Source organism: Aotus nancymaae, unplaced genomic scaffold, assembly GCF_030222135.1.
Source record: "Aotus nancymaae isolate 86718 unplaced genomic scaffold, 86718_ANA_hifiasm-v0.15.2.pri h1tg000051l, whole genome shotgun sequence".
Lineage (NCBI taxonomy): Eukaryota > Metazoa > Chordata > Mammalia > Primates > Aotidae > Aotus > Aotus nancymaae.
This window is the reverse complement of record NW_026988465.1, coordinates 24,947,173-24,973,514: the sequence shown is the minus strand read 5'-3', so window position 1 is coordinate 24,973,514 and position 26,342 is coordinate 24,947,173. Positions and strand designations below refer to the sequence as shown.

The following is a 26,342-nucleotide window of genomic DNA, read 5'->3' as shown; positions in this document are numbered from 1 at the left end:
GTCATCACATTCATCACATTTATAGGGCTTCTCCCCAGTGTCACTTCTCTGATGTATGATCAGGGTTGAGCTCACACTAAAGGCTTTTCCACACTCAGCACATTCATAGGGTTTTTCCCCTGAGAGAATGATTCTGTGACGTATTATTAGTTCTGAGCTCTGGCTAAAGGCTCATCCACATACAGGACATTCAAAAGGTTTCTCTCTAGTGTGGATTCTCTGGTGTTAGTTAAGTCCTGCATACTTAGTGAAAGCTTTTCCAAATACTTTACACTCATAGGGTTTTTCTTCACTGTGAATTTGTTGATGTTCAGTAAGATATGAATGCTGCCTGAAGGCTTTTCCACATTCATTACATTCATAAGGTTTCTCTTTGTTGTGGAATTGCTGATGTTGAATGACGTGTGAACTATGGCAGAAGGCTTTCCCACATTTCAAAGGTTTCTCTCCAGTGTGGAGCCTTTGATGGTTCATAAGAACTGATCTCTGACTGAAACATCTGCCACATTTACTACATTGATGGGGCTTTTCTCCAATGCGGATTTTAAAATGTTAGAAGAGTCCTGCCTTTTTTCCTACACTCTTTACATTTATAGGGTTTTTCCTTACCGTGAAGCCCCGATGCTGGGTAAGTTCCATACATGTGATGAAGGAGAAAATTAGCTGTTCAATGGAGGGATAAGACTCTTGTTATCCTAAGAAAATAATTTCATAGTGGATCATCTAATATTAATTCTATCCCCCAATGTTTGACTCGAATCCTTCAATCCTTTTGATCTAATTTGCAGTTTATAGGAAATACAGGGAATGTGAAGTGAGATAATGAAGAAACAAACAGAGAATTTCAGAGCATGAGTCAACTAGCCTGGACTCATCAAAAAGACTATGTTATGGGGAAAAAAGAGGCAGGAGGACTGCTCTAGAGTCAAAAATGAAGAGGCCTCACAACCATATGTATCATGTGCTTCGGGTTTGGGCAAATCAACTTTAAAGACATTATGGAAAAAATGGGCCAATTTGAATTTGGACTGAATTCAGGTAACATTAAAATATATTGACAGGAAAAGGAGAAGATTATTAACTGAAGAGAATCAGTTATAAAATACCATGTATAATATGAGCTCATTTTTGTAAAAGGTATATGTATATATGCATATATCCATGCACACAAATGTATATACATATGAACATGGAAAAATATGTGCATATATAAAAGTCATCAGTCATAATCTCTGGGTGGTAGAATATAATGCTTTATTTTCTTATGTTGCTACTCTGAATTTCTTTCTATAATGCATATATACTTCTTTGGTAATAATAAAAGGTAACTTTCCAAAAAAATCAATACAGTTTTACAGATTAGTACCCTATGAGAAATACTGAAGAATGTAACCATCAAAATATCTGAAAGTAACATTTATTATCAGACTATATTAAAAAATTCAACTATGGATATTTAACACTGTCCACATTACTGAGGCTGTGCTGAGATGACCTCTAACCTTTAAAATAATTATTACCTAGAAAGTCACCTTTGCCATATCCTTTTGTAACCCTCAGTAAAAGTAATTAACAAGTCGCAATGCAAAAATACCCGACTCAGCGTTCATTTCGGTTGAAATCCCCCAGAGAGGTTCTTGCCTCACCTTGTTCCTCCAGTGGTTGGGGTTCAGGTCCTTTTTCCTTGAAGTGGATCTCTGGGGGCTGAACCCAAGTGTGTGAAGAGTCTTCACCTGGTGTCTGAATGGTCATCGTTTGCAAAAGGACTTTCTGTTCCAGAGCACAGGCTGAAACCTGGAGACAAGCATTTCTCATTAAGCCTGAAGGATATCATGACTTTAACAGAGACTAAACCTCAGGAAGGAGTCCACAAGAAATATTCCCCAAGAGAGACTTGGAAGAAGAGAAACCAAAGCCTTATTTACCTCCCAGGATACTGAGTAGCACCAGAAAGGTTTGACCAAATCTCGTTTCTGTCACTTAACTTACTGGCTGTGTGCCCTTAGCCGTTATACAACCTTTCTGAACTCAGTTTTTACGTGGGCAAATGGGAGTAATGCCACCTACCTCTTTTTGTTGCTGGGACCTGAGTGATCTGTAAGGTAAGGAGCACAATGCCCATAAAATGCCTTCAGTAATTTTAGCCACCCTCCCTGAATCTGCTATGTTCCCCACTCCTGCCTTCTTTTTGCTAAGTCTGGCTTAACAAAATGCTCTATTTCCTGCTGAATGCTGGTCTTCCCATTGTTCTCAGAGCCTCACACGTTTGAGAACGTTTTGCTCCCAGTTCCCCACAACCATATCAGACCAGTGCCTTCTTACATTTACATGTCTCTTCCTTTCCAGATCCTCCCGCATGATCAGTGCTTCCTCCTCATTTTCTGGATTATGCTGCTGCCGCCAGCCCTGGTTCCTCAGGAAGGGTGGACAGGAAGTGCTCTAGCACCACCAGCTCCAGGATTTGCTCCTTGGTATGTGTATCCCGCCTGAGCCACTGATGGCACAGGTTTTGAGCAGGCCCAGCGCCAGACAGGGTCCTGGGGATTCCTGGTAGCAGAAGCATCTGAACTGCTGCCTACATATCCCAGGTAAGAGGCTGGTTCTGCGCAAGGCTGAGACCCTGATTCCTGGGGTGGTCCTCTTCCAACTTCACCTTCACAATCACAGACTCCTGCTGACCCCAAGGGCCGTGGCACAGTTGACCAGCAGCCTTTCTTTTGTCCAAGTCATCCTGCCTGGTTTCTGCTGGAGTTTGAACAAGAGCCTTCTGAGGGCATCCTGGGAAATAAGAATTAAATGATAAGGGGAAAATAGCAAATGCTGCCAAGAACCCATACAAGTAAGAAGACTTGTGACTAGAGTAAGTAGTTTATTCCTTCATTAAATCCATAAATGTTAGAGGCCTACCATGTGCAGAAGCTGTTTTAGGTGTTTGAAATATGTTAGCGAACAATGCAAAAGACCCTTTCCATTGTAGAACACTTGTTCTAGCTTGGGCAATGAATAAAGACAACAAATATGAAAAGTATATCGTATGTTAGATTGGGATACATAAAATGACATTGGAGGGGTGGAACAAGGACATGAGCTTAACGGGAGAAGCCTTCTCTAAATCCGATACTAAGTTCATGTATGTGGTCTTGTTTGTTTGTTTTGAGATGGAGTTTCACTCTTGTCGCCTAGGCTGGAGTGCAATGGTGCAATCTCAGCTCACTGCAACCTCTGCCTCCTGGGTTCAAGCAATTCTCCTGCCTCAACCTCCCTTGACTCTTTGTTATATTCCAATTATCAGGTATATCTCTGTGTTCTCCCATTTCTTCACAAGTTTCCTGCTTGTGAAGGTAACATCAGGTTACCATCTGAAAGAGTATACCATGAAAATGTGAGGGGAGAAAAAGATAAACATCTATTTTTAAGGTTTGAAATGATGGAGAAGTTAATTTTTAAAGGGAGAAATTTACATTTACTTAGTTTTAGGCATTTGAAGAAAGAGATCAATATTTAAAACACCTTGGCTAACATTTTTAAATTTTTACTTATTTTTGGAGTCTTGCTCTGTCACCCAGGCTGTAGTGCAGTGGCACGATCTCAGTTCACTGCAGCCTTCACCTCCAAGGTTCAAGTGATTCTCCTGCATCAGCCTACAGAGTAGCTGGGACTACAGGCGCGTGCCACCATGCCTGGCTAATTTTTGTACTTTTTTTTTTTTTTTGAGACGGAGTTTCGCTCTTGTTACCCAGGCTGGAGTGCAATGGCACGATCTCAGCTCACCGCAACCTCCACCTCCCGGGTTCAAGCAATTCTCCTGCCTCAGCCTCCCGAGTAGCTGGGATTACAGGCACGCGCCACCATGCCCAGCTAATTTTTGTATTTTTAGTAGAGACGGGGTTTCACCTTGTTGACCAGGATGGTCTCGATCTCTTGACGTCGTGATCCACCCGCCTCGGCCTCCCAAAGTGCTGGGATTACAGGCGTGAGCCACCGCGCCCGGCCCAATTTTTGTACTTTTAGTAGAGACAGTATTTCACCATGTTGGCCAGGCTGGTTTTGAAGTCCTGACCTCAAGTGAACTGTCCACCTCAATCTCCCAAAGTGCTGGTATTACAGAAGTGAACCACCGCGCCCGCTGGAATTTTTCTTTAAGGATACTGAAAATAGGCCCGGAATCTGTCCTGGCTTGTAATGTTTCTGCTGGGAAGTCTGCTGTTAGCCTGATGGGATTCCCTTTGTGACATGACCCTTTTCTCTAGCTGGCTTTAAAGTTTTTCTTTCACTTTGAGCTTGATGTGTCTTAGGGATGCTCATCTTCTATAGCATCGTGCAGGGAGCTAAATTCCTCCCTCCCTCCCTCCATTTTTGAGACAGAGTCTCACTCTGTCACCCAAGCTGGAGTGCAGTGGTATGATCTCAGCTCACTGCAGCCTCCACCTTCTGGATTCAAGTGATTATCATGCCTCAGCCTCCCAGGTAGCTGGGATTACAGGCATGCACCACCACGTCTGCCTAATCTTTGTATTTTTAGTAGAGACGGGGTTTCATGATGTTGGCCAAGCTTGTCTCAAACTCCTGGCCTCAATCAATCTGCCCACCTCCGCCTCCCAAAGTGCTGGGATTACAGATGTGAACCACCACACCTAGCTGAGCTGAATTTCTTGAATTTACATGTTGACCTCTCTAGCAAGTTTGGAGGAATTTTATGGATTATATCCTCAAATATGCTTTCCAAGTTGCTTACTCTCCTTGTCAGAAATGCCAGTGAGTCATAGGTTTGGTCTCTTTGCATAATTCCATATTCCTCAAAGGTTTTGTTCATTTTTTAAAAATTATTTTTTTCCGACTGGGTTGATTTGAAGGACCAGTCTTCAAGCTCTGAGATTCTTTCCTCAGCTTAGTCTATCCTGTTTTTTTGCTTTTATTTTTGTTTTTTTTTTTCATTTGCTCGTTTTCTGAGACAGGGTCTCATGCTGTTACCCAGGCTGGATTGCAGTGACAATTGATCCATTTCATCTAGATTTTCAAATTTGTGGGCACAAAGTTGTTCATAATATTCACTTATCACATTTTTAGTATCTATAGGATCCATAAAAGAACCAGGTTTCTGTAATCCCAGCACTTTGGGAGGCCGAGGCGGGTGGATCACGAGGTCAAGAGATCGAGACCATCCTGGTCAACAAGGTGAAACCCCGTCTCTACTAATACAAAAAAATTAGCTGGGCATGGTGGCGCGTGCCTGTAATCCCAGCTACTCAGGAGGCTGAGGCAGGAGAATTGCCTGAACCTAGGAGGCTGAGGTTGCGGTGAGCCGAGATAGCGCCATTGCACTCCAGCCTGGGTAACAAGAGCGAAACTCCGTCTCAAAAAAAAAAAAAAAAGAACCAGGTTTTGGTTTCACTGATTTTCTCTATGGATTTCCTATGTTCAATTTCATTAATTTCTGCTCTCTCTCTCTCTCTCTCTCTCTCTCTCTCTCTCTCTATATATATATATATATATATATATATATAAAATAGACCTAGGGCCTCACTTTGTCTCCCAGAGACGCATGCAATCATAACTCATTGCAGCCTTAAATTCCTGGGCTCAATTAATCCTCTCACCTCAACCTCTCAAATAGCTGGGACGAGGTGTGTGCTACCATGCCTGGTTATTTCTTTTTCTTACTTTTTTTCATTTTTTTTTTTTTTTTTTTTTTTTTTTTTTTTGAGACGGAGTTTCGCTCGTTACCCAGGCTGGAGTGCAATGGCGCGATCTCGGCTCACCGCAACCTCCGCCTCCTGGGTTCAGGCAATTCTCCTGCCTCAGCCTCCTGAGTAGCTGGGATTACAGGCACGCGCCACCATGCCCAGCTAATTTTTTGTATTAGTAGAGACGGGGTTTCACCATGTTGACCAGGATGGTCTCGATCTCTTGACCTCGTGATCCACCCGCCTCGGCCTCCCAAAACTTTTTTTCATTTTTGATTGTATCACACCTCCATCACAGAAGCCTGGCTAACTTTTTTTTTTTTTTTTAAAGATCTTTTGTAGAGGCTGGGTCTTGCTATGTTGATCAGACTGATCTTGAGCTCCTGGCCTCAAGTGATCTCGCACTTCAGACTCCCAAAGTACTGAAGTTACAGGAATGAGTCACTGTGCCTGGTATAAGTTGCATTTTCATTTAGTTCAAATATTTTTTCTCCTGAGACTTCTTTGAACTTGTATTACTTAGAAGTGTGTCATTTAATCTCCAAATATTCAGGGATTTCTAGTTTAGTTCTATTGTGGTCTGAGAGCACAATGAATTGTATGATTTCTATATTTAAAAATTTGTTAAGGTGTATCTTATGGTCCCAAATTTGATCTATCTTAGTGAATGTTCTGAGTCAGTTCGAAAGGAATGTGTATTTGTTGCCATTGGATGAAGCATTCTATAGACAACTAGTTCCAGTTGACATCTACTGCCGTTCAGTTCAATTATATTCTCGAGGATTTTTTTGCCTGCTGGATCTGTCATTTACTGATAGAGGTATATTAAAAAGTCCAACTATAATAGTGGATTCACTTATTTATTCTTGTGGTTCTATCAGTTTTTGCTTCATATATTTTGATGCTATGCTGTTAGGTGAATATACATCAAGAATTGTTACATCTTTTTGGAGAAACTGACTCCCTTATCATTATGTAATGCCTCTCTTTATCCCTGATTTTTCTTGCTCCAAAATTGACTTTGTATTGAAGTTAACATAGCACGCCAGCATTCTTTTGATTAGTGCTATTATGGTGTATCTTTCTTCATCCCTTTAATCTATCATGTCTTCATATTTAAAGAGTTACTTGGGCCAGGCGCAGTCGCTCACACCTGTAATCCAAGCACTTTGGAGGCCAAGGCGGGCAGATCACCTGAGGTTGGGAGTTCAAGACCAGCCTGACCAACGTGGTGAAACCCCGTCTTTAAAAAAAAAAAGTTACTTGAAGACAACATATAGTTGAGTCTTATTTTTTGATCTAAGTCTTTTTTTTTTTTTTTTTTTTTTTTTTTTTTTTTTTTTTTTTTTTTTTTGAGACGGAGTCTCGCTCTTGTTACCCAGGCTGGAGTGCAATGGCGCGATCTCGGCTCACCGCAACCTCCGCCTCCTGGGTTCAGGCAATTCTCCTGCCTCAGCCTCCTGAGTAGCTGGGATTACAGGCACGCGCCACCGTGCCCAGCTAATTTTTTTTTTGTATTAATAGAGACGGGGTTTCACAATGTTGACCAGGATGGTCTCGATCTCTCGACCTCGTGATCCACCCGCCTCGGCCTCCCAAAGTGCTGGGATTACAGGCTTGAGCCACCGCGCCCGGCCTGATCTAAGTCTTTTTTAATTGGTGTATATAGACCACTGATATTTAAGGTGATCACTGATATAGTTGGATTAATATCTACCCTATTTGTTACTTTTTTCTAATTCATTGTTCTTGCTATTTCTATTTTTGTTTTCCACTGTTCATCTATCTTCTCTGGTTTTAACTGAACATTTTATATGACTCAATTTTTCCTCCTTTCTTAGTATGTCAGTTATTCTTTTCTTTTTTTAGTGGTTGTTCTGGAGTTTGCAATACACATTTACAACAAATCCAAATCCATTTACATACTTTATGGGTAGTGCATATGCTTTATAATAGAATATTTCCAATTCTTCCCTTTTGTTCTTCATAACATTGCTGCCACTGATTTCACCTAACTGTAATCAACAAATATGTTGCTATTATTTTGAACAAATTGTTATGTCAGATCAGCTAATAAGAAAAATATTTTATCTTTATTCCATCTCTAAAGCTCTTTTTATGCGCATCACAATTTCCGACCTGTATCATTATTCTTCTTTCCAAAGAACTTTTAACATTTCTTCCAAATTATGTTTATGGGTGACAAATTCTCCCACTTTTTGTCTAAGGAAGTATTTTTTTCCTTCACTTTTGAAGGATAATTTTGCTGAATATAGAATTTTAGATTGGTGAGATTTTTTTCAACATTTTAAATATTTCACTCCACTCTTTTCTTCCTTGCACACTTTCTGAAGAGAAGGCCAAAGTAATTCTCATCCTGGCTCCTATATAAGTAATTTTTCCTTTAGCTTAAGGTTTTCTTTCTCTGGTTTTCTGCAGTTTGAATATTATATGCCTAGGTGTAGATGTTTTGTTTATTCTGCTTCATACTCTCTTGAGCTTCCTAGATCTGTAGCTTGGTGTTTAACTTTGGAGAAATTTCAGTCATTATTGCTTCAAATATTTCTTCTGTTCCTTTTTCTCTTCTCCTATGGTATTCTCATTACATGCTGTTATGAACTGAATGTTTTTGTCCCCTGCTCCCATTCGCATATTGATGTCCTAAATTCCACTGGAATGGCATTAGGGGAGGGGGACTTTGGGAAGTAACTAGGGTTAGATGAGGTCATGATGGTGGGCACTCATAATGGGATTAGTACCCTTATAAGGGGAGACACCAAATAACTTTCTCATTCTCTTTGCCATGTGAGTATACAACAAGAAGGCAACTCTAACTAGAAACCAAACCATGGGAGGCACATTTTTAGCTTAGGCTAATGTAGTAGGCAGAAATTTCCCCACCACCCAAATATGTCTATGTCCTAATCTCCAGAATCTGTGGCTATGATGTTATGGGGCAAGAGGGAAGTTTAAGGTTCCTTATCACCTGACCTTAAAATAGGGAGATTGTCCTGTATTATCTGTGTAGGTCCTGTGTAACTACAAGTACCCTTAAAAGTAGAAGAAGAGAATCCAAAGAGAACATGGAATGATATGATGTGAGAAACATTCAACTCAATGTTGGCTTTAAAGATGGAGAAATAGGGCCAAGGGACATGAAAAACCTCTGGAACCTGGAAAAGACAATAAAACAGACTTTCCCCTTTAAGTCCCCTAAATGAATGCATCTCTGCTGACATCTTGATTTTACCCTTCAAGTTCTTCTGCTCTGAAAAAAAAAAAAAAAAAAGATTTTAGCCCAGTAATACCCATTTTGCACTTCTAATTCCCAGGACTGGATCATAAATTTGTGTTAAGTGACAGTTGCTCTCAAAAGTCCCTGAAGAAAAGGGGCTATCATGATAAGGCTAAGATGCCGAACAGTCTCTTAGTTCACGAAGAACAGAAATCATTACATTCTAGTGATACTGACACTGTGCATACTTGTGACCCGGCAATTGGCTCCTTGGTATGTTCCTCAGAAAAACACTCCCAAAGGTGTTCAGAGCAAGACTGTTTTATTATAAAGAGTTGTTTAAAATGACCTTCATTAGAGGAATGAATCAATACATTCAATCACTGTACAGCAGTTAAAGGGGTGAACTAGACCTTCATATACCAACACGAATAAATCTCAAAAAGTAGAATGGCATAGAATGATACATATCAACACAAGACCAGTTTTGTAAATCAAGTATTTAAGGATGGGAGAAATAGGATTGGGATGAAAGGAATGGAGAAAAAGTGTGTAAGAATGAAAGCAAGGCCACACACAGACCAAAGATTATGATGTGCAATGCAGTGAGTTCATAATCAGTCCACACTGAGCACCCGAAGTTATTCATTGATCAGGTCTGGGAAGATGGTAGAATCCTATGGCAAACTTAATTAGAGGCCCCTCAGTAGGCTGGATTGAGCCAACCCACAAACAGAACCCTTGGAGCAGTCATTCGACAAGCATGTGTTAAGGGCTTTTTCTGTATCAGTCATTATTCTGTATATTAGAGACACAAACATAGATGAGGGCAACAGGGTCTGTTGCTCAGCATATTGCAGGTTCACACAGACTATTCACATTTCTATATGTTTTTTTTTTAAACAAAGGAATAGGAAATTTTGGAAAATGATTTGCCAAAACACACATTTATTTGCATCATTTCTGAGACTAACATCATAAAAACTAAAAAGGAGTAAGTCTGGAAGAAGTGATACACTTATTGGGTCTCAGGAATAAATGTCAAAATCATTCTTAGAAAAATTTTAATGAGCATTATGAATTCCAAACAAACAACAATATAGTCAATAATGTTTGGATTATCTAGGTTATAGTTATGTGATTAGTTATAAAGACTTACCTTTACTCTCTACCTTTACTACAGAAAATAAAAAGTTAACAGTATCAAAGACAGTTCAATATCCATAGAGACTGGTCACAGAAGTTTAATTCCTCAACTTTACCCATGAAGTGACATGACAATCTTTTTCTAACAATATTTGTCTTTAATTCCATAAAATAATGCCAGTTAAAGTGATTATATGCATTTGGTTTTTTTTTTTTTTTTTGAAATTTTCATTGTTACCACTCCATAATCATGACAAGTGATGTTGAAAAATTCCTCTACTATCTCTCTATTACATATTTGATTATTGAGGTTCATTTTTGTTGTGTATCCTCTGTTGCTTAGGAAAGGATGGGTTTATCAAAATGTTTCTTACATTTGTCCAAGTCATAAGGCTTCTATCTAGTGAGGACTCTGATGCTGGATAAGATCTGAACTTTGATTGAAGGTTTTCCCACATAATTTATAAAGAGCTTTACTCCATATGGGAATCCTGATGCCCTTTAAGTAATGAGCTAACACTATGGTGGTCATATGTATACAGTTTTGTTCCAGTGTGGAGTTTCTGATGCATAAGACTGAGCTTTTGGTGAAGGCCTTCCTACATTTTTACATTTATAAATTTTCTCTCCAGCATGGGTATTCTGATGATTGATAAGTGCTAGCTTCCAAATAAAGGCCTTCCCTCACACGCTACATTCATAATGGTGCTGCTCTCTGGTGTGGATTGTCTGGTGGGTGACCAGAGCTGAACCACAATGAACCTTTTTATTATCTTCTTCAGACCTGTAGGATTTTTCTCCAGTACAGATTCTCTGATTTTAATAAGGCTGTCACAGCACTTTGAGACTTTGCTACACCCACAAATATAGATAAGGCTCTTGTCCAAAATGAATTTACTTATGTTCAATAATACTGAGCTCACACAGAAGGCCTTCCACACTGAAGATAACCACAAGACTTCTCTGATGTCTGACAAGATGCAATATCTGAAGATTTTGCCATAGTCTTTACTCTCATGCAAGTCCTCTCCAGGATGGCTTATCTGTTGTTTCATGGGACTTGGGTTTACATTGAAGGTCTTTGCATGTTGAGGATACACATTCCAGTTTGGACATGCTGGTGTTTAAGTCAGGGCTGCTGGTGTGTTAAGGCTTTTTAAAATAGGGAGGGATATTTTCATAACAATGACTTTTCCACTAACTTTACATTGAGAAGCTGCTTCTTTTATTACAGTTGCTGAAGTTGAAAATCATGTGCAAACTGAATGAACAGTTTCCCACTCTCAGAGCATTGGCAGGACTGAATTTCAGAGCAAATTCTCCCAGGTGTCTCAGGTTCCTTTATCAGTGATATTCTCCTCAGCTTCAGGCAATGTCTGTTGTGCTTTTTTCCAAGGGGATGTCCCCTCACTTGGGTAAACTATTCACAAGCCCATGAACTTGTTCAGTGTTGGGTCCCTGATAAATGTTTCTATTTAGTCCCCTGGACATCACTCTGTGTTGGACTTCTTCTGGAAAACTCTGCTTTGAAACAGACTCCTTGTTTAAGGCCAGGAGAAAGAACAAGTTGATTATGCAATTAGCACCTTTTCCTGGAGACAGGGGAATTCTAATGTAACATATATGAGCAGCCTACAGAGAGAACCTACCTAAAACACACTCTTTATATATGAAGGCTCTAAGTAAGGATATATGTTTGCTTTTTCATTAATTTCTGCTCTTATTTTTAGTACTTTCTTTGTTCAGTTTTCTTTGGGTTTATTTTCCTGTTCTGAAACAGTAGGTCTAAATAAATGGTAGAAAGTAGTAGTATCATTAGAGTAAAACAGGAGAAGTAAAATAGAAGGAAGAGGATTGGGGAGATTCAATACTGATACAAGATCTACTATGAAGATATAACATAGAAAGCAGAAGATGAAAGAGGTCATCACATCAACATCAACGAAGTATTTTACTATGCACTTGGAGAAAGAATAAAAAATTCAAAGCTGAAGAGGTATCAGAGAATATCTGGTCTGTTTACCTTATTTGTAAGGATATAGAAAGTGAGGCCCAGGTAGGGGGCATGAGTCTAGGTAATATGGCTACTCAGAGGTAAAGACAGGATGAGATCAAGGGCTCCTGAATCTCACTTTTAGAGATTTTACTAGCACACTTCATAACTCTTCAAAGCCCAGCATGGTACATGAACATAAACCTTCAGATTAAAACTCTCATAATACAGCACTGTGGTTAAGAGAAAAGGTTGTGAAGTCAGACTTCTGGTTTCAGTGCCTGGCTCTACCATTTCCTAACTGTGTGATCTTGGACAAGTTATTCAATGTCTCTGTTCCTCAACTTCTTCAGCTGTAAAATGAGAATACAGAAGTATCTGTCTTAAAACATTGTTGTTCATTGAGAAAAATATACATATAAGACATTCAAGAAAAGCCCTGGTATAGAAAGCATTCCAAAAATATTGGCTTTCAGAGTATATACACTATTTCAATAACAGACTATGTTATTGTTCTTAATTACATACTGCCTTCTTTGTAAGGATTATTTTCCCAATCTCATAGATACTAGGCTTGGTAATTTTACTTGTTTTAGCTAATGAAGTGGAAGTGACATATGCTCCTCCTATAGCTAATTTAAATCCATCACATAATTCTACAATTGTTCTTTTCTATTGCCATAGAGCAGCACATTCAAGGTAGTACTCTCCTCTAGCCTGGATCCTAGAATACAGAGAATGTATTGCACAACAGCAAATGTCCCATAACTGATGTGTGATAAGAATAAAGCTATGTTATTGCAAGCCACTGAGATATGGGACGTTGTTGGTTACATAATAAACAATTAATTGATCATAATTAGCCCAAGATGACTTGTGCAATCTCAAGCTATCTCACCATATGCAGGGCTGCAAAGAATCCATAAAGAATAATAATCGTCCTGTAGTCAAAGAACTCACAAAGGATTAGGCATAGAGACAGATACAAAGTAAAACAGAGCCAGGCGCAGTGGCTCAAGCCTGTAATCCTAGCACTTTGGCAGGCCATGGTGGGCAGATCACCTGAGCTCAGGAGTTTGAGACTAGCCTGGGCAACATGGTGAAATGCCATCTCTATTAAAAGTAAAAAAATTAGCTGGGCATGGTGGTACATGCCTGTAGTCCAAACTATTAGGGGGCTGAGGCATAAGAATTGCTTAAACCCGGGAATTGGAAGTTGCCTTGAGTTGACATCGTGCTACTGTATTCCAGGCTGAGCGACAGAGTGAGACACTGGCTCAAAATAAAAACAAACAAACAAACCAAAACAGAAGATAAATCTTCTGAGAAAGAAACAGTGTGCTATGGGAGGTCAAAGAAGGGAAAGATTGGAAGTAGTTAGTTATAGTAATGGAAATACGTTTGTTTAGAAATCAGACGTCAATAGAGCTCACCCTAAAATGTTTTAGTGAACTGTGCAGCCACCAAGTGCGACTTGTTCTAAACATCTTCCAGGCTGAAGCTTTCCAACTTTTTGATAAAGAAGTTTGGAATCCCAACTAAGCACCCAAACTGTGATGTAGAAGACCCAAAGTTTTTTCCTGAGGAATAAATAGTGTTTACTTAGAAATTCCTCTACTACTCATGCTCATGCTGAAGTGGGTTGGCTTTATATATGGGTAAGAGTAAAGTTTAGCTATCTATTCACGCCTCCATCCCCTAAATCATCATAAAAAGAATCTGAGGTAGCTATAAAGAATATGTGATCACAGATGCTTTTCACAGAATTCAATCATGAATCTTAAGTGAATACTTGCTTAATGTGTGTGAAATCTGAGAGACACTACTTGATGATCATTTAACTTTCCATTCAGATTCTTTAAGTCTAACCCTTTTGATTATCAAAAGCAAGATTATATAAAGCAAATCCCTGAACATACTCTCTTAGCCCCATGTAGAAATGCTTCACTAAGTTAGAAATTTCATGGGAGAATGAACTATAACTATATTCAATAACATGGCTACATCTCACAATGTTGAAAGAAATAAGCCAGCCACAAAAGAGTTACATGGTATACACAAAGATCTGCTTTCAAACCCTGATGAGATAGACTGGTTTGTTTTATGATGCTGGCAAACAAATGGTTACAATGCCAATGACATATGAACTGATGAAAATGTTGTGACAAAAGGCTCACAGAAATTTAACCCTGCATTTCCTCTAGAAACAAGTTTAGTACTTATTAATTTGGTGTTTGTGGCAAACATAGGATCCAACTAACTATAAGTAATGAGAACTGACTGTATATAGTCTTTCCTCGGTATCTGTTGGGGACTGGTTCCAGGACACCTCAGCATGCATAAGTCCTTCATGTAAAATGGCATAGTATTTGCTGATAACTACATGCATCCTCTTATATACTTTAAAATCATCTCAAGGTTACTGATCATACCTAATATAATGCAAATGCTGTATAAATAGTTGTTATACTGTATTTTAAAAATGTTTTATTATTTTAGAAATCAGATATCAATGGAGCTCAACCTAAAATGTTTTATTGAACTGTGCAACCACCAAGTAAGACCTGTTCTAAAGTCTTGTTTTTATGCAGGTTGAACAGGGTCAAGAAAATGTGAAACTATTCTCAGCTAGTGCTGGCTGGCTCACACATAGGTAGTGTGGAAATGTTAAACTTTCAGGCAAGGTAGGTTCTAAAGATCAGGATCAAGATAACTTATTTATTTATTTATTATTTATTTATTTTTGAATACTGACAATACACAGTTGGTTGAATCCATGCAGTGCATTGGCTGTGCCCCAAATCTGGCATGAGCAGGGTAACTTTCCTTCATGAGGCATAAGGCCTTTGTAACTCCCTATGGTTGTGCCTGAAAAATGACACGTATAAACTTGGCCTGGAGTCTGAGTCTTCAGGTGGGATGTTTTGCTCTACTGGATACCAGAACAATGTAAAGCTATACTCATTAGGAAAATCTGGTATTGATGCAGGGCTAGACAAATAAAGCAATGGAACATAACAGAGAAACTAGAAACAGATCCATGCATTTTTGGAAAACTAATTAATGACAAATTGGCATTAATTAAGAACAGTGGTAAATGATAGGCATTTCTATAAGTGATGAAGGATGAAAAGAATATCTATATGGGAAAACAATAAAATTAGACTTTACCTCACTCAGGCAGAAAAATAAATTTCAAATGGATTACAGATATAAATGAGAAAGGAAATTAGAAAAGTTTTTAAAATGGTAGAGATTATCTTCATGATCTTAAGGCAGAGAAAGAATTCTTCCAAAGACACAAAACAAGACATGTGAGAAAGAAAAAGACTGATAAACTGGACTATATTAGAATTAAAAACTTATATTCATCAAAAGACACCATTAAGAGAATAAAAGGCAAGCTATAGAGATGGAGATAATATTTCCATCTTCTATGAAAAGAGCTCATATCCAGGATATATAAATAATTCCTATAAACATGTACAAGAATTGAAGAGGAACTTTCCAAAAGAATACCAAACAGTGTTCTGTAATAAGAATTAAGTAAGCAAGCAAGCTAACCTACTCTTGTTCCAAGAGATGTCACCTCGTCTTTCAAGGTTACTAGCTGAATAACAATAAAAAGTGCCCAAGTAAAAGAGCTGCCATGCCCTTGCAATGTTGGCACACTCAGCAAGGCATGTAGGAGTGCAAGGCCCAAGAAGGATGGCCTCTCCCAAAAATGGTACACTGAGTTCACAACATAAAATGCGTTTCTTACTGCACAAAAACACTGGCCTAGAGAATATGTTTCATGCTTTTTAGGAGAACGAAGAATATCATGGTGTAGTTATAATACACTACTTTCATATGCACATTCTATGATCCTTGAAACATAATCAACGTCCTTGAAAACTTCCTTCTTTCCCCCCAGAGGCACTATGCTTTTCCATATGCTATTCCCACTGTGCCTTCCCTCCTTCTTCTTTATTACGTGGCTCAAGAACTCATTTTTTCCTCCAAGCTTTCGTCCTCCTCCAAAACCGTTTCAATTGTTTTTGTAAGTCACTGTTAAATCTTCTTCGGTGCAAAGTACTCTATGAATTCGGTGGTTTTATTAGAGTATTTGTTGTTTTCTATCTATTCCCTTCTCCCTGTCACCAAATAGACTGCAAGCCCCCTGAAATTAGGGTGCTTTTTTCACTGATTTTTGTATTCCTAGCACCTGGCACAACACCCAACCTAAAACAAATAATCACTAGTACCTTACTTAGAGCTCTAAAGAAATAACTACAGTACACATGTCCTGCTCCCTTAATGCTTAAATTCCTCAACAAAATACATTTATTTTCAGACATAGCTGCTCCTTCAAAGTCTTCAGAATAACACTCACTCCTTAGTATTTATAGTCGTGCTGGTTTGGTGTGGGATATGGCATTCATTTCAGTACTGATTCCAGAAGGCTGTCCCCCAGCCAGATGACTCTGTCTGTAAACCTCCATTCTAGAAACAAACCAAGACAGCTGGGGTTAGAAAGGTAAACACTAAAAACATTAAAGATAACAGCACAGAAATGGGTTACAGGTCAAATCAAGGAAAAACTAGTCTCCTTCAATTGCCAAAGACAGGAAGAAGCAGGCAAAGGAATTCACACATGAACTTAGCACAACAAAGAGAACTTCCTGAAGCCCCTCATTTCTGCTATAAGTACAGTATGTGTTTTACCTTCTCTAATGTGCCACATTCCCTGAGTGAGGTTCATTTCCTCAACCTGAGCTCCAGAACCATGATCTTCTTTGCCTTCAATCCCCATATCCAGGCCTTGTGCAGGGTGGTAGGCACTACTCCAATATCAGAGGCTTCATCATGTGCTTTTTCACATGCATCTCTGACCTTAGTGCCTACTGGCCACAAGTTGGCTCAGAGCCTCATGAAGTCCAGTGTGTTTTACAGCTGACCTGCCTGAAGTGCTGATTAGGATAATTCATGGAAACTGGGCATCCCTTTGCAACACAGAGTCTTTCCAAGAAGTGAACACCATTTCACCTTCCCAGATAGTGTTCTCTACAATTTATTCCAAATGTGAACCATCAAAGCAATCTGCAATTTCCACTGATTTGGCATATTCATCTTGAACCTCACATGAATTAAATTTTAGGAATAAAAAATTTCAGGACTATTACTGAGGAGGGAGAAATTACTGTTAAAATAGAAAAGTAGCCTAACCTGGTGGCTCATGCCTGTAATTCCTGCACTTAGGGAGGATAAGATGGGAGGATCACTCGAACAGGGGAAGTGGAGACCAGTCTGGGTAACATAGTAAGACTTCGTCTCTACAAAAATTAAAAAATTAACAGACATGGTGGTACACACCTGTAGAACTAGCTATTTGGGAGGGTGGATGAGAGGATCACTTGAGCCCAGGAAGCTGAGGTGGCAGTGAGGTGGGATCACACTGCTGTACTCCAGCCTGGGCAACAGAGCAAGACCTTGTCTCAAAAGGAAAAAAAAATAGTAACAAAGTACATGTGCAAATATAGGCTTTGGGGATTAGGGTTAAGAAGTCAGATTATGGTCTGGTGGACAGCTGTAGTAGGATTCCCATACACAGCAAAAACATTTTCAAAATCAAACACACCTATCAAATCTGAGCTCTCTTGGTTGCATCAGGTAAAACCTACACCGAGTTCAGCAATTCCCCAGGTGTCCCATTCTTATACCTCAGAGCCTTTGCATATATGACACTGCACACAGTAGTGAGCTATGATCAGCTATGAACAAGGGTCAGAAGTCAGAAACACTTAAATCTCCTTGGAAAGTTCTTGTCTTTGTTTTGTTTGCATTGGTTGAGGAACCTCAGTCAAATTCAAAGGCTTACTGAGTCAGTAAGTCAAAAGCTTTGAAGCCTTCTGACTATGTAAGAATCACCTTAAAAAATTATCTATAGGGATTCCAACCTAAAGAGATACTCTATCTTCTGCCAAGAGGTCACAAACACATCTAATCATCCTAAGAGCAGAGTGGTACATCAAAGGCAAAGAAAGATCAATGGGTTGTCATTTTCCAGATTCAACTATGCCCTTCCTCTTTCACCAACCAACATTGCTTCTACTTTCAAAATCTAATGTTTTACCCATAACATCAATAGCAACAAAACAACAACAAAAGGCTTCCTCACAAGAGAAAAATGTTTGAATTGTTGGTTTGCTCTGTCAACACAAACTACATTATACCATATGGTTTTTAAATGGCTTTACCTTATGAGTTGTAAAATTACATTCTCAGAAGTAGATGTGATTTTAGAGCCTGAGCCACAATGCTGATGGAGCTACTTTTCAGTGATTTCTCACTTCAATATTTGAAGGGTGATGTGTCAATTAAGGTATTAACTTTTACTATACTCTTCTTTCGATGGTATCTTCTGATGTAACAAAAGCCCTTTGGAATATACTTCCCACATAAATCACTGATGACACTTTCCTTTGGCATGTATTTTCTGGTGTTTAGTAAGATTAGAACTCCCACGGAAAGCTTTTCCACACTCTTCACACTCATATGGTTTCTCTCCAGTATGGATTCTCTGGTGATGAATAAGGGTTGAGATCTGGCTGAATGCTCTTCCACACTCTCCACACTCATAAGGCTTTTCTCCAGAGTGAATCCTCTGGTGATTAGTAAGTGCTGAGTTCACATAGAAGGCCTTTCCACATTCCTTACACTCATACGGCTTTTCTCCTGTGTGGATTCTCTGATGCTTGATGAGGGCTGAGCTCACACTGAAAGCTTTTCCACACTCATCACACTCATAAGGTTTCTCACCAGTATGGATTCTCTGATGTTTGATAAGGTCTGAGCTCACACTAAACGCTTTGCCACACTCATTACATTCATAGGGTTTCTCTCCATTGTGGATTCTCTGATGTATAATCAGGTGTGCCCTTACACTGAAGGCTTTCTTACACTCATTACAGGAATAAGGCTTCTCACCAGTGTGAATTCTTTCATGCACAGTGAGGGTTGAGCGCACGCTAAAGGCTTTTCCACATTGATCACACTCATAGGGTTTCTCTCCACTGTGGATTCTCTGATGTCGAACAAGCCCCGAGCTCTGGGCAAACTTCTTTCCGCATTCACTGCATTTATACCGTCTTTCTTCCATGCGCCTACCCTCGTGCCTTTCTAACTGGTCCTTATACTTAGAGACTTTTTCATACCCAGGAGTCTGTAAAGTATTCCCATTATATATGCTAGGGACCTGCTGGTGTGGGTCCATCCTTAGAAAAATCTTCGCTTTATAGTTGACACCTTGTTCACACCTCTGGCCTTGATTCCTAAAATAATAAACAGACCTTTGAAATGTGCTTTATTCTCTGTTTCTAAAGCAACATAATATGATACAGACTAGAGCTCTCAAAACATGTTCAATAATCCCAGGACACACCAGTCATATGGCACTCAGATAAAATGTTTTCATTCAGCCTGTATCATGTCTCAATAATATCAAAGAACTGTTGGAATGAATACCTGCCTCAAATGGCTATTTAAATATATCTTCATGGCACACGCCTATCATCCCAGCTACTTGGGAGGCAAAGGCGGGATTGCTTGAGTCTGTGACACTGAGGCTGCAGTGAGCTATGATCACGCCACTGCACTCTAGCCTGGGCAACAGAACAAGAGCATGTCTCAAAAAATATAAATAAATAAATAAAATATCCTCTATAAAGGCATCTAAAACACATAATCTGGAATATAAATGAATATAAAAATAATATATAGTTCCTACTTTGAAGGGCGAATCATATTTAATTAAATAGGAAAACAAGACAGAAATGGAAGAGATTTGCAGATAGAGCAGATGGAGTACGGGAAAAGAGATGGCAACAGAAACAAATTCAACTGATAAGAAGTTTGGGAAAATGCCAATAACACCACTAACAGGTATGTTTTACCACCCGCAGGAGTCCATAACACTTGGGATGAGAGACATGGGGACCAAAAAAGCTCTGCTCATTGCTATGCTACTATGCTCCTACTATCTCTGCAGTTGTTATTGCTATGATAAACACTATCTCAGCAACAGGGATGCTTTGTCTCTGCTGGAATTGTGACAGAATAAACCCTCACCTCTCCAAAGAAAAGGGATGGCTGCTACTTTCTTGGGCACAAACCTAGTTTTGTGTCCAAACTTGATAAAATATTTGCTCCAAACTCAAATTACACTAATTACCCCTCTCTTTTTCCACCTTACAAATTGTTTTATGTCTCGACAGTTATAAGTTGACAGCATGCACCTTTGATATGATGAGAATGGCATTTTACCCTTGTGGTTTTCCTCCCCAGAACCTATAACCTCAGTATAATAATGACAAAAACAGTTAAATCCCAATTGAGTGACATTCTACAAAACATACTAACAACAACAACATCAACGATAAAAACCAATGCAAAGCAGAACTGAGGATCCAGGACCAAGAGAAAATAAGGCCTCTATTCCTGCACCCACCCTTGGAAATTTAGCCCTGTCAGAAAAGCAAGTTGGAGTCACTCCTGTAATTAGGAGTCTTATAAGCCTCAGAGACAGCCAGGGACAGGACGCAAACATCAGCCTGCCCCAGCTATCTTCTCTCCCAGGGCTTCTGAGGGTCCACTGCCAGTGCAGAAGGGCCAGGCAAGGATGGGATAGGGAAGCAAAAGAAAGCAGAGGCAGGTTGATGGGGAGGAGGGAGGTTGATGGGGAGGGAGGAAAAGGGGAGGAGTGTGAAAGTAGGTGGAAGAAGGGAGGGGTGGGGAAGGATGGAGGGAAAAGGTAGGCCTGAGGCAACCTGGCACAGTACAGTTTTTTCCATGTCCGAGGGTGTTCACCCCAGGACACACGCAAAACCCTAGAAGAAAGAGGAACTTACCTGGAAAACTGCGATTAGACTAACTGACCAAGTGACAGGACAGCTGTTGGCCTAGAAAGGTTGACTTTGACTTCTGCATATCCTGTGTTTGGGCATCTGGTCATCCACTCTAGGATCCTGGAGGCTTCCCTCTCAGTGGTTTGTGAGCTGACCAGAATGGAAAGTGTGAAGAAAGGATTGCTTACTCCCAAAAAGGCGTTTTATGCTTTTTATCTCACTTAATCTTACAGGGCAGACATTAAAGTCCTCCTCTCATATATATAAAAACTGAGAAGCAAATAAATTTTCTGAGGTCAGACACCTGTTAAAACAGGCAGGGTGAAATTTCAGTCTAGGGCTTGCTTCCCAGATTAAGCCACTTTATGGCTCCTCAGTTAGCACTCAGAGAGTAATCACCAAATTAATTCGTAAATTGAACACTATTTCCATGAAAATATCAACTTTTTAGATTTTAATGTTCACGTAGAAGACTAAACACGCAGGACTACCTGGGGAAACTAAGAAAGAAGGGCACTTGTCCTAAAGAACTTTGAACATATTATAAAGACTTAATACTTAAAGTGTGTGGTGCTCACGACAGACAAATGGTGCAGAATAGAAGGCCCAGAAATAGACACAATCAGGTATTAATTTAGCATGTTGATAAAGGGAGCAAATAAGTTAAAAAAAAAGTGAACTCTTCAAATGCATGGGGAGAACTGGATAATCATCTGGAAAGATAGTAAATTAGATTTCTATCTTACTCTATAAACTAGGATATATTCCAAATAAATCAGTTTTAAATGTTATAAATGAAACCATAAACGTACCAGAGAATACATGAGGTGAGTCCTTTATAACCTCAGAGTAGAAGGCCTTCTTCCTTATGAGCCAAAATCCAGAGGTCATTAATGAAAAGTTTGATAAACCTGAACCACATAGAGAGAATAAAAACTCCTGTGAGGTAAAACAAACAAAAGTACTTTCAGCAAAGTCAAAGACAAAAAATGGAAAAATATTTACAATTTCTATCTCTGACAACTGGCAGCCAAGATGAAGCTCCTGAACAATAAAAAATGTGGAAATAGCAGATCTGAGCTGGATTCTCTCCCATTCCAGCCTCACTCTGAACTTAATCAGACTCTGCTAAACATTCACAACTCACCTAACCTGATCCTGTTACATAGCAGTTTTTTAAAAGTCTCCTTAGGTCCCTTACTTCCAGACTTCCCAGAAGACCAGACAATGCCTAAGTTTAGCACAACTTGCCTGTAGAGGGAAAAGTCTGTCACTGACATTTCAGTGGTATATTCCCGGTGGCACTAGAGAATAACTATCTTATTCTCCCTCTGCTTCCAGAGCTGGCATTTCTTGCCTACTTCCTGACGGTATGCAAGAGCTGGGGCCAGAAAAAATTAAACACATGAATTTATGAAAGAATAACTGTAGAAAGGAATAAATCATCAGAAAAGGCCAATTCTAGGGAAGTAAGGACAGTAAGAAATAATTACAACGAATACCTAGATAGCATTTCCTATCTAGCAGGTACTGTTCATGTAATCCGCATAACAACTCCAGACAGGTGCTTTTATTATACCCAATTACAGATTGACATATAGGCACAGAAAGATAAAATGACCACGCGAAAATCACAGGTAGTACAGCTTCTGACTTACATGGTTAAAAAGTAGGATAAAAAAGAGAAGAATTCCTAAGAGATTAAAAGTTTTAAGGTGACTTAATACTATCTCTCCCCACCTGCTGTCTGGATTCACCCAATCCCTTGAAATCATCCAGCTTAGCCACTTAACCAAGGAAAATCCTCTCTCCCCTTGGTCAGTGCTGCTCCCCTCTCCCAGACCTGGTGTTTCTCAGACAGGATGATTGGGAACTGGCCTCAGCCATCGTCAACTGGGCTGTTGGAGCCAGCTTACAGTATGCCGGACTGCGGAGTTTTCTCATTAGCAGAATCCTTGGTACCAGCGAAACCAACTCCTCTAAAGATGCAGTCATGCACCTTTTCTTGCAATTGAAGAGTTTTCTGGAACACTTCTGTAAAAGAAACATTATTTTATTCAAAGAAAAAGCAAAGATTGCCATAGCTGTTACACTAACTACTAAGGGTTGGGGGGCGGTGGGGTGGGGAGTGCAATGTTAAATAAGGAGCTAATTTGCAAAGGGCTTTCAGATCACATGCTAGGGCAGCAGGTCTGCGGTGGTAATCTTCCCCATTGCCTTTGAACACTGCTTGGAGTAGAGGAAGGCCTCATGAGAGAACAGCATTGAGGTGCTGTAAGGTGGCCCTGGCGTGAATGGAAGTGACTGCTAAAGGGAAGGGTAGCCATTTATTGCCAAGCTGAAGCAGAGAGAAAACAAATTCTGCTTTCAAAAGGAATGTCAGCCAGGCGCACAATGGCTCACACCTGTAATCCCAACAGTTTAGGAAGTCAAGGCGGGTGGATCAACTGAGATCGGGAGTTCGGGACCAGCCTGACCAACATGGAGAAACCCCATCTCTACTAAAAATACAAAATTAGCCAGGCGTGGTGGCACATGCCTGTAATCCCAGCTGCTCAGGAGGCTGAAGCAGGAGAATCACTTGAACCCAGGAGGCGTAGGTTTGGAACAGTGATCTGAGATCGCGCCATTACACTTATCAAACTGGACAATGAGCGCGAAACTCCGTCTCAAAAAATAAAATAAACAAAAGGAAATGTCACGGGCACAGTTAGGTGGTGGAAGAAGCCTCTCCTGAATTTAGAGCACTGAACACTTTATTTCCAATTATTTGCAATCTCCCGCTTTTGATTGAAAAAGAGAGCTGAAGATCTGGTGGGCAGTGATACCAAATGGCACCAGAAGCACACTTGAAGTTGATACTCAATGAAGCTCTCTGAAGACGGCAGTAAAGACCAGGGTTGTAACTGAAAGGGAAGAAGTCCCAACTCTGGGCCCCTGCAGCACTAAATCTCGAAAAAAAAACCCTTTCCTGGAAGACTGCATTTGGGTACAATCCCCACCGTCCCAGGAGGGGTTGCCCCTCCTGGGTTTCTTGCCCACCCAGGGAGGAGCGGAGAGGAGGTCTGAGGGGTTGCAGCTGTGCAACACACACTCCAGCGGCACCAAAACGCATACCAGTGTTTCTCCGCCAGTGAGGAGCAACTAGCTCCGGGGCCTCGCCGCGGGGCGGAAGTCCCTCTCAGCACTTCCGGGGCGTGGCCCGGAAATAGCTGGGCGGGGCCTGGCTGTGCTCGAGTTGCCAGAGAGGGGTTGCAACCTCCACTTGTGCCGGTCGCAGTGCAGGCAGGGTTTAGACTGCTAGCGGTTTGCTCCAGGCCATGGGCAATGCTGTGACTTCTTTTCTCACCTCTCCCGAAAGTTGCTTTTACTTCTTGAGTTTTACCAAGGGCAGGACCACCCGTGAATCTTGGAATTTAAAGTTAGTGCAGCTGGTGAAATATCTTGTATGGGCCTTACAGGATGCCTTAAACCGACACACGGGGCCACACAACTCTGGTCTTAATTATTTGGGATCTGAAAGCCAACGCACTATATCTCGTGTGCTTTCTTAAAGTGAAAGCACCAGACCTAAGAGCAATAATGTCAAAACATGACTGCTATACTGCAAAATCTCTCTGGCTATTGTTATTTATGAAAGAATCTAACTCAAAAAAAACACTGTGGCCAGTAAATATAATGGTTTGGATATAAAACAGATAAAAGGAATAATTCCTAAAATGAAACATTACACGTGGAGGCACAAAGTTTGAATCCACCTTATGGCAGAGCATGAATTAAGAATATACAAGGATCACACCTGAAGACATAACTAGAGGAGAAAAGAAATGGGCAAAGCCCCAGGAAACCGAACCAAGTGGCCTCTTTGAGCCTCCATTTGTAGAATAATGGATTGCAACACTAAGCCTAGCGTTCTAGACTATGAATAACTAAATACGACAGAGCAAGCACTTATTTCTTTAGTGTATTACACATTTAAACTGATTTTCTAACTTGAGCTGAACTTTTCTTATTTTGAGACTGTTGCCCAGTGGCATAATCATAGTGGCACTGGAGTACAGTCGCAATCATAGCTCACTACAGGCTCAACAGATCCTCCCACCACATCCTTTTGAGTAGCTGGGACTATAGACGCATGCCACCACAGCCGATTAATTTTATTTTTTGAACTTTTTTGTAGAGACAGTCTGGCTGTAGCTCAGGCTGCTCTTGAATAGCCTTAAGCAATCCTACCAAAGTGCTGGGATTACAAGCATGAGCCACTGCACCCAGGGGTTGAACCTTTCTAAACCTGCTGAATAAAGTGCCATTGAACTACAGATAGAAGCTAGCGCTTCTAAAGGCCTACTTTTTAACGATTTAATCTAGGGAATCACATTTCCTCCTACATATTTGCCTTCCAAAATAAAACAGTATGTTAAAAACAAGTAAAACTGGAATGGTTTTATTTGGCAAACCGACAATATTCTGGCTTGTGGTTTCCTTGGAGAGCTGGTAATTCCAGCCTAGTGGTTGTCCATGGAACTGAGGGTCATGTTGTTCTCAAGGCTAAATCTTTGATATTACAGCCCCTCTGCTAAAGATAGCCCCCAGTGTTTCGCCTTTGATACTATAATGAACCAAGGTGTGGAAGACTAAAACTAGATTTGTTCTTCTGTAACACTTGTATGCCGAAACATTTGGCATAGGGATGATGGCAGATCTGATGTTGAAAGCAACCTTAAAACATCAATAATTTTATGGTTTATCAACACTCTTGACATATGTTGCTGTGAACAACAAACACTAAGGCTTCTTTTCATTTTATAATTTTACAAACCACAAAATATGCACACACTTAGGATTCTCTTAAAGCTAGGCAGAACTAATTTTTCTAATTGTATTGTCAGTACTTCATATCTCTTTCTCCTATTTACCTTAAATATATTGAGTCTTGAAATCTCAGCATTAAGGATTTTGGGCCAGATAATTCTTTGTTGTGGGGCGGGGTGGGTGGGGGGTGTCCTCCGCAAACATGATGCTTAGCAGCATCCCCTGCCTCTGTCCACTAGATGCCAGTAGCATCCCAGCTGCCCACCAATGGTATGACCAAAAATGTCCCCAGCCATTGCCAAATTTCTCCCAAAGAGAATCACTAATCTGATATACAAAACCTATTCTCAAGCACTTTTGGAATTATAACCTTAACACAATAGTCTTTAGTGCTTCTTATTTTCTTTCTTGACTAACAAGGCTAGCCAAATGGAGAGCTTCAGCTTTTCACACATACTCTCCTAAAGTTGAATTTTTTTGGCCTTACTCTTAGGTATAGGTAGATCCTGATATACTATACTAGTATATGGAAACAGGTTACATTTTTAAGCACCCGAAGTGGTAACAGACATTCTTGAAAACAGCTT

The 26,342-nt window shown here is 40.1% G+C and overlaps 1 protein-coding gene across 10 annotated transcripts; it reads right to left on the bottom strand.

The window, feature by feature from the left end:
- Window positions 1-384: 384 nt before the first annotated feature.
- LOC105726402 (zinc finger protein 239-like) lies at window positions 385-25,865 on the bottom strand. 10 transcript variants are annotated; one of them, XM_064363113.1, is made up of 8 exons: window positions 22,787-23,979; window positions 21,756-21,882; window positions 20,947-21,093; window positions 18,298-19,371; window positions 16,434-16,543; window positions 2,323-2,778; window positions 1,647-1,794; window positions 385-663 (listed from the first exon to the last, which is right to left on the bottom strand). In XM_064363113.1, exon 4 carries the CDS (start codon window positions 19,311-19,313, stop codon window positions 18,504-18,506), a length of 810 nt encoding a protein of 269 aa, XP_064219183.1. In that variant the 5' UTR covers window positions 19,314-19,371; window positions 20,947-21,093; window positions 21,756-21,882; window positions 22,787-23,979; the 3' UTR covers window positions 385-663; window positions 1,647-1,794; window positions 2,323-2,778; window positions 16,434-16,543; window positions 18,298-18,503. The 10 variants fall into 10 exon arrangements, with proteins under 10 accessions (XP_064219183.1, XP_064219182.1, XP_064219176.1 ...); XM_064363112.1 differs by lacking the exons at window positions 385-663; window positions 1,647-1,794; window positions 2,323-2,778 and adding an exon at window positions 10,746-11,604; XM_064363106.1 differs by lacking the exons at window positions 385-663; window positions 1,647-1,794; window positions 2,323-2,778 and adding an exon at window positions 24,061-25,865 and having other exon boundaries at window positions 15,387-16,543; window positions 22,787-22,977.
- Window positions 25,866-26,342: the final 477 nt, after the last annotated feature.

Bases quoted from the DNA above. Each gene is read 5' to 3' on its own strand.
- LOC105726402 (XM_064363106.1), bottom strand. From the start codon at position 19,313: ATGGACCCACACCAGCAGGTCCCTAGCATATATAATGGGAATACTTTA.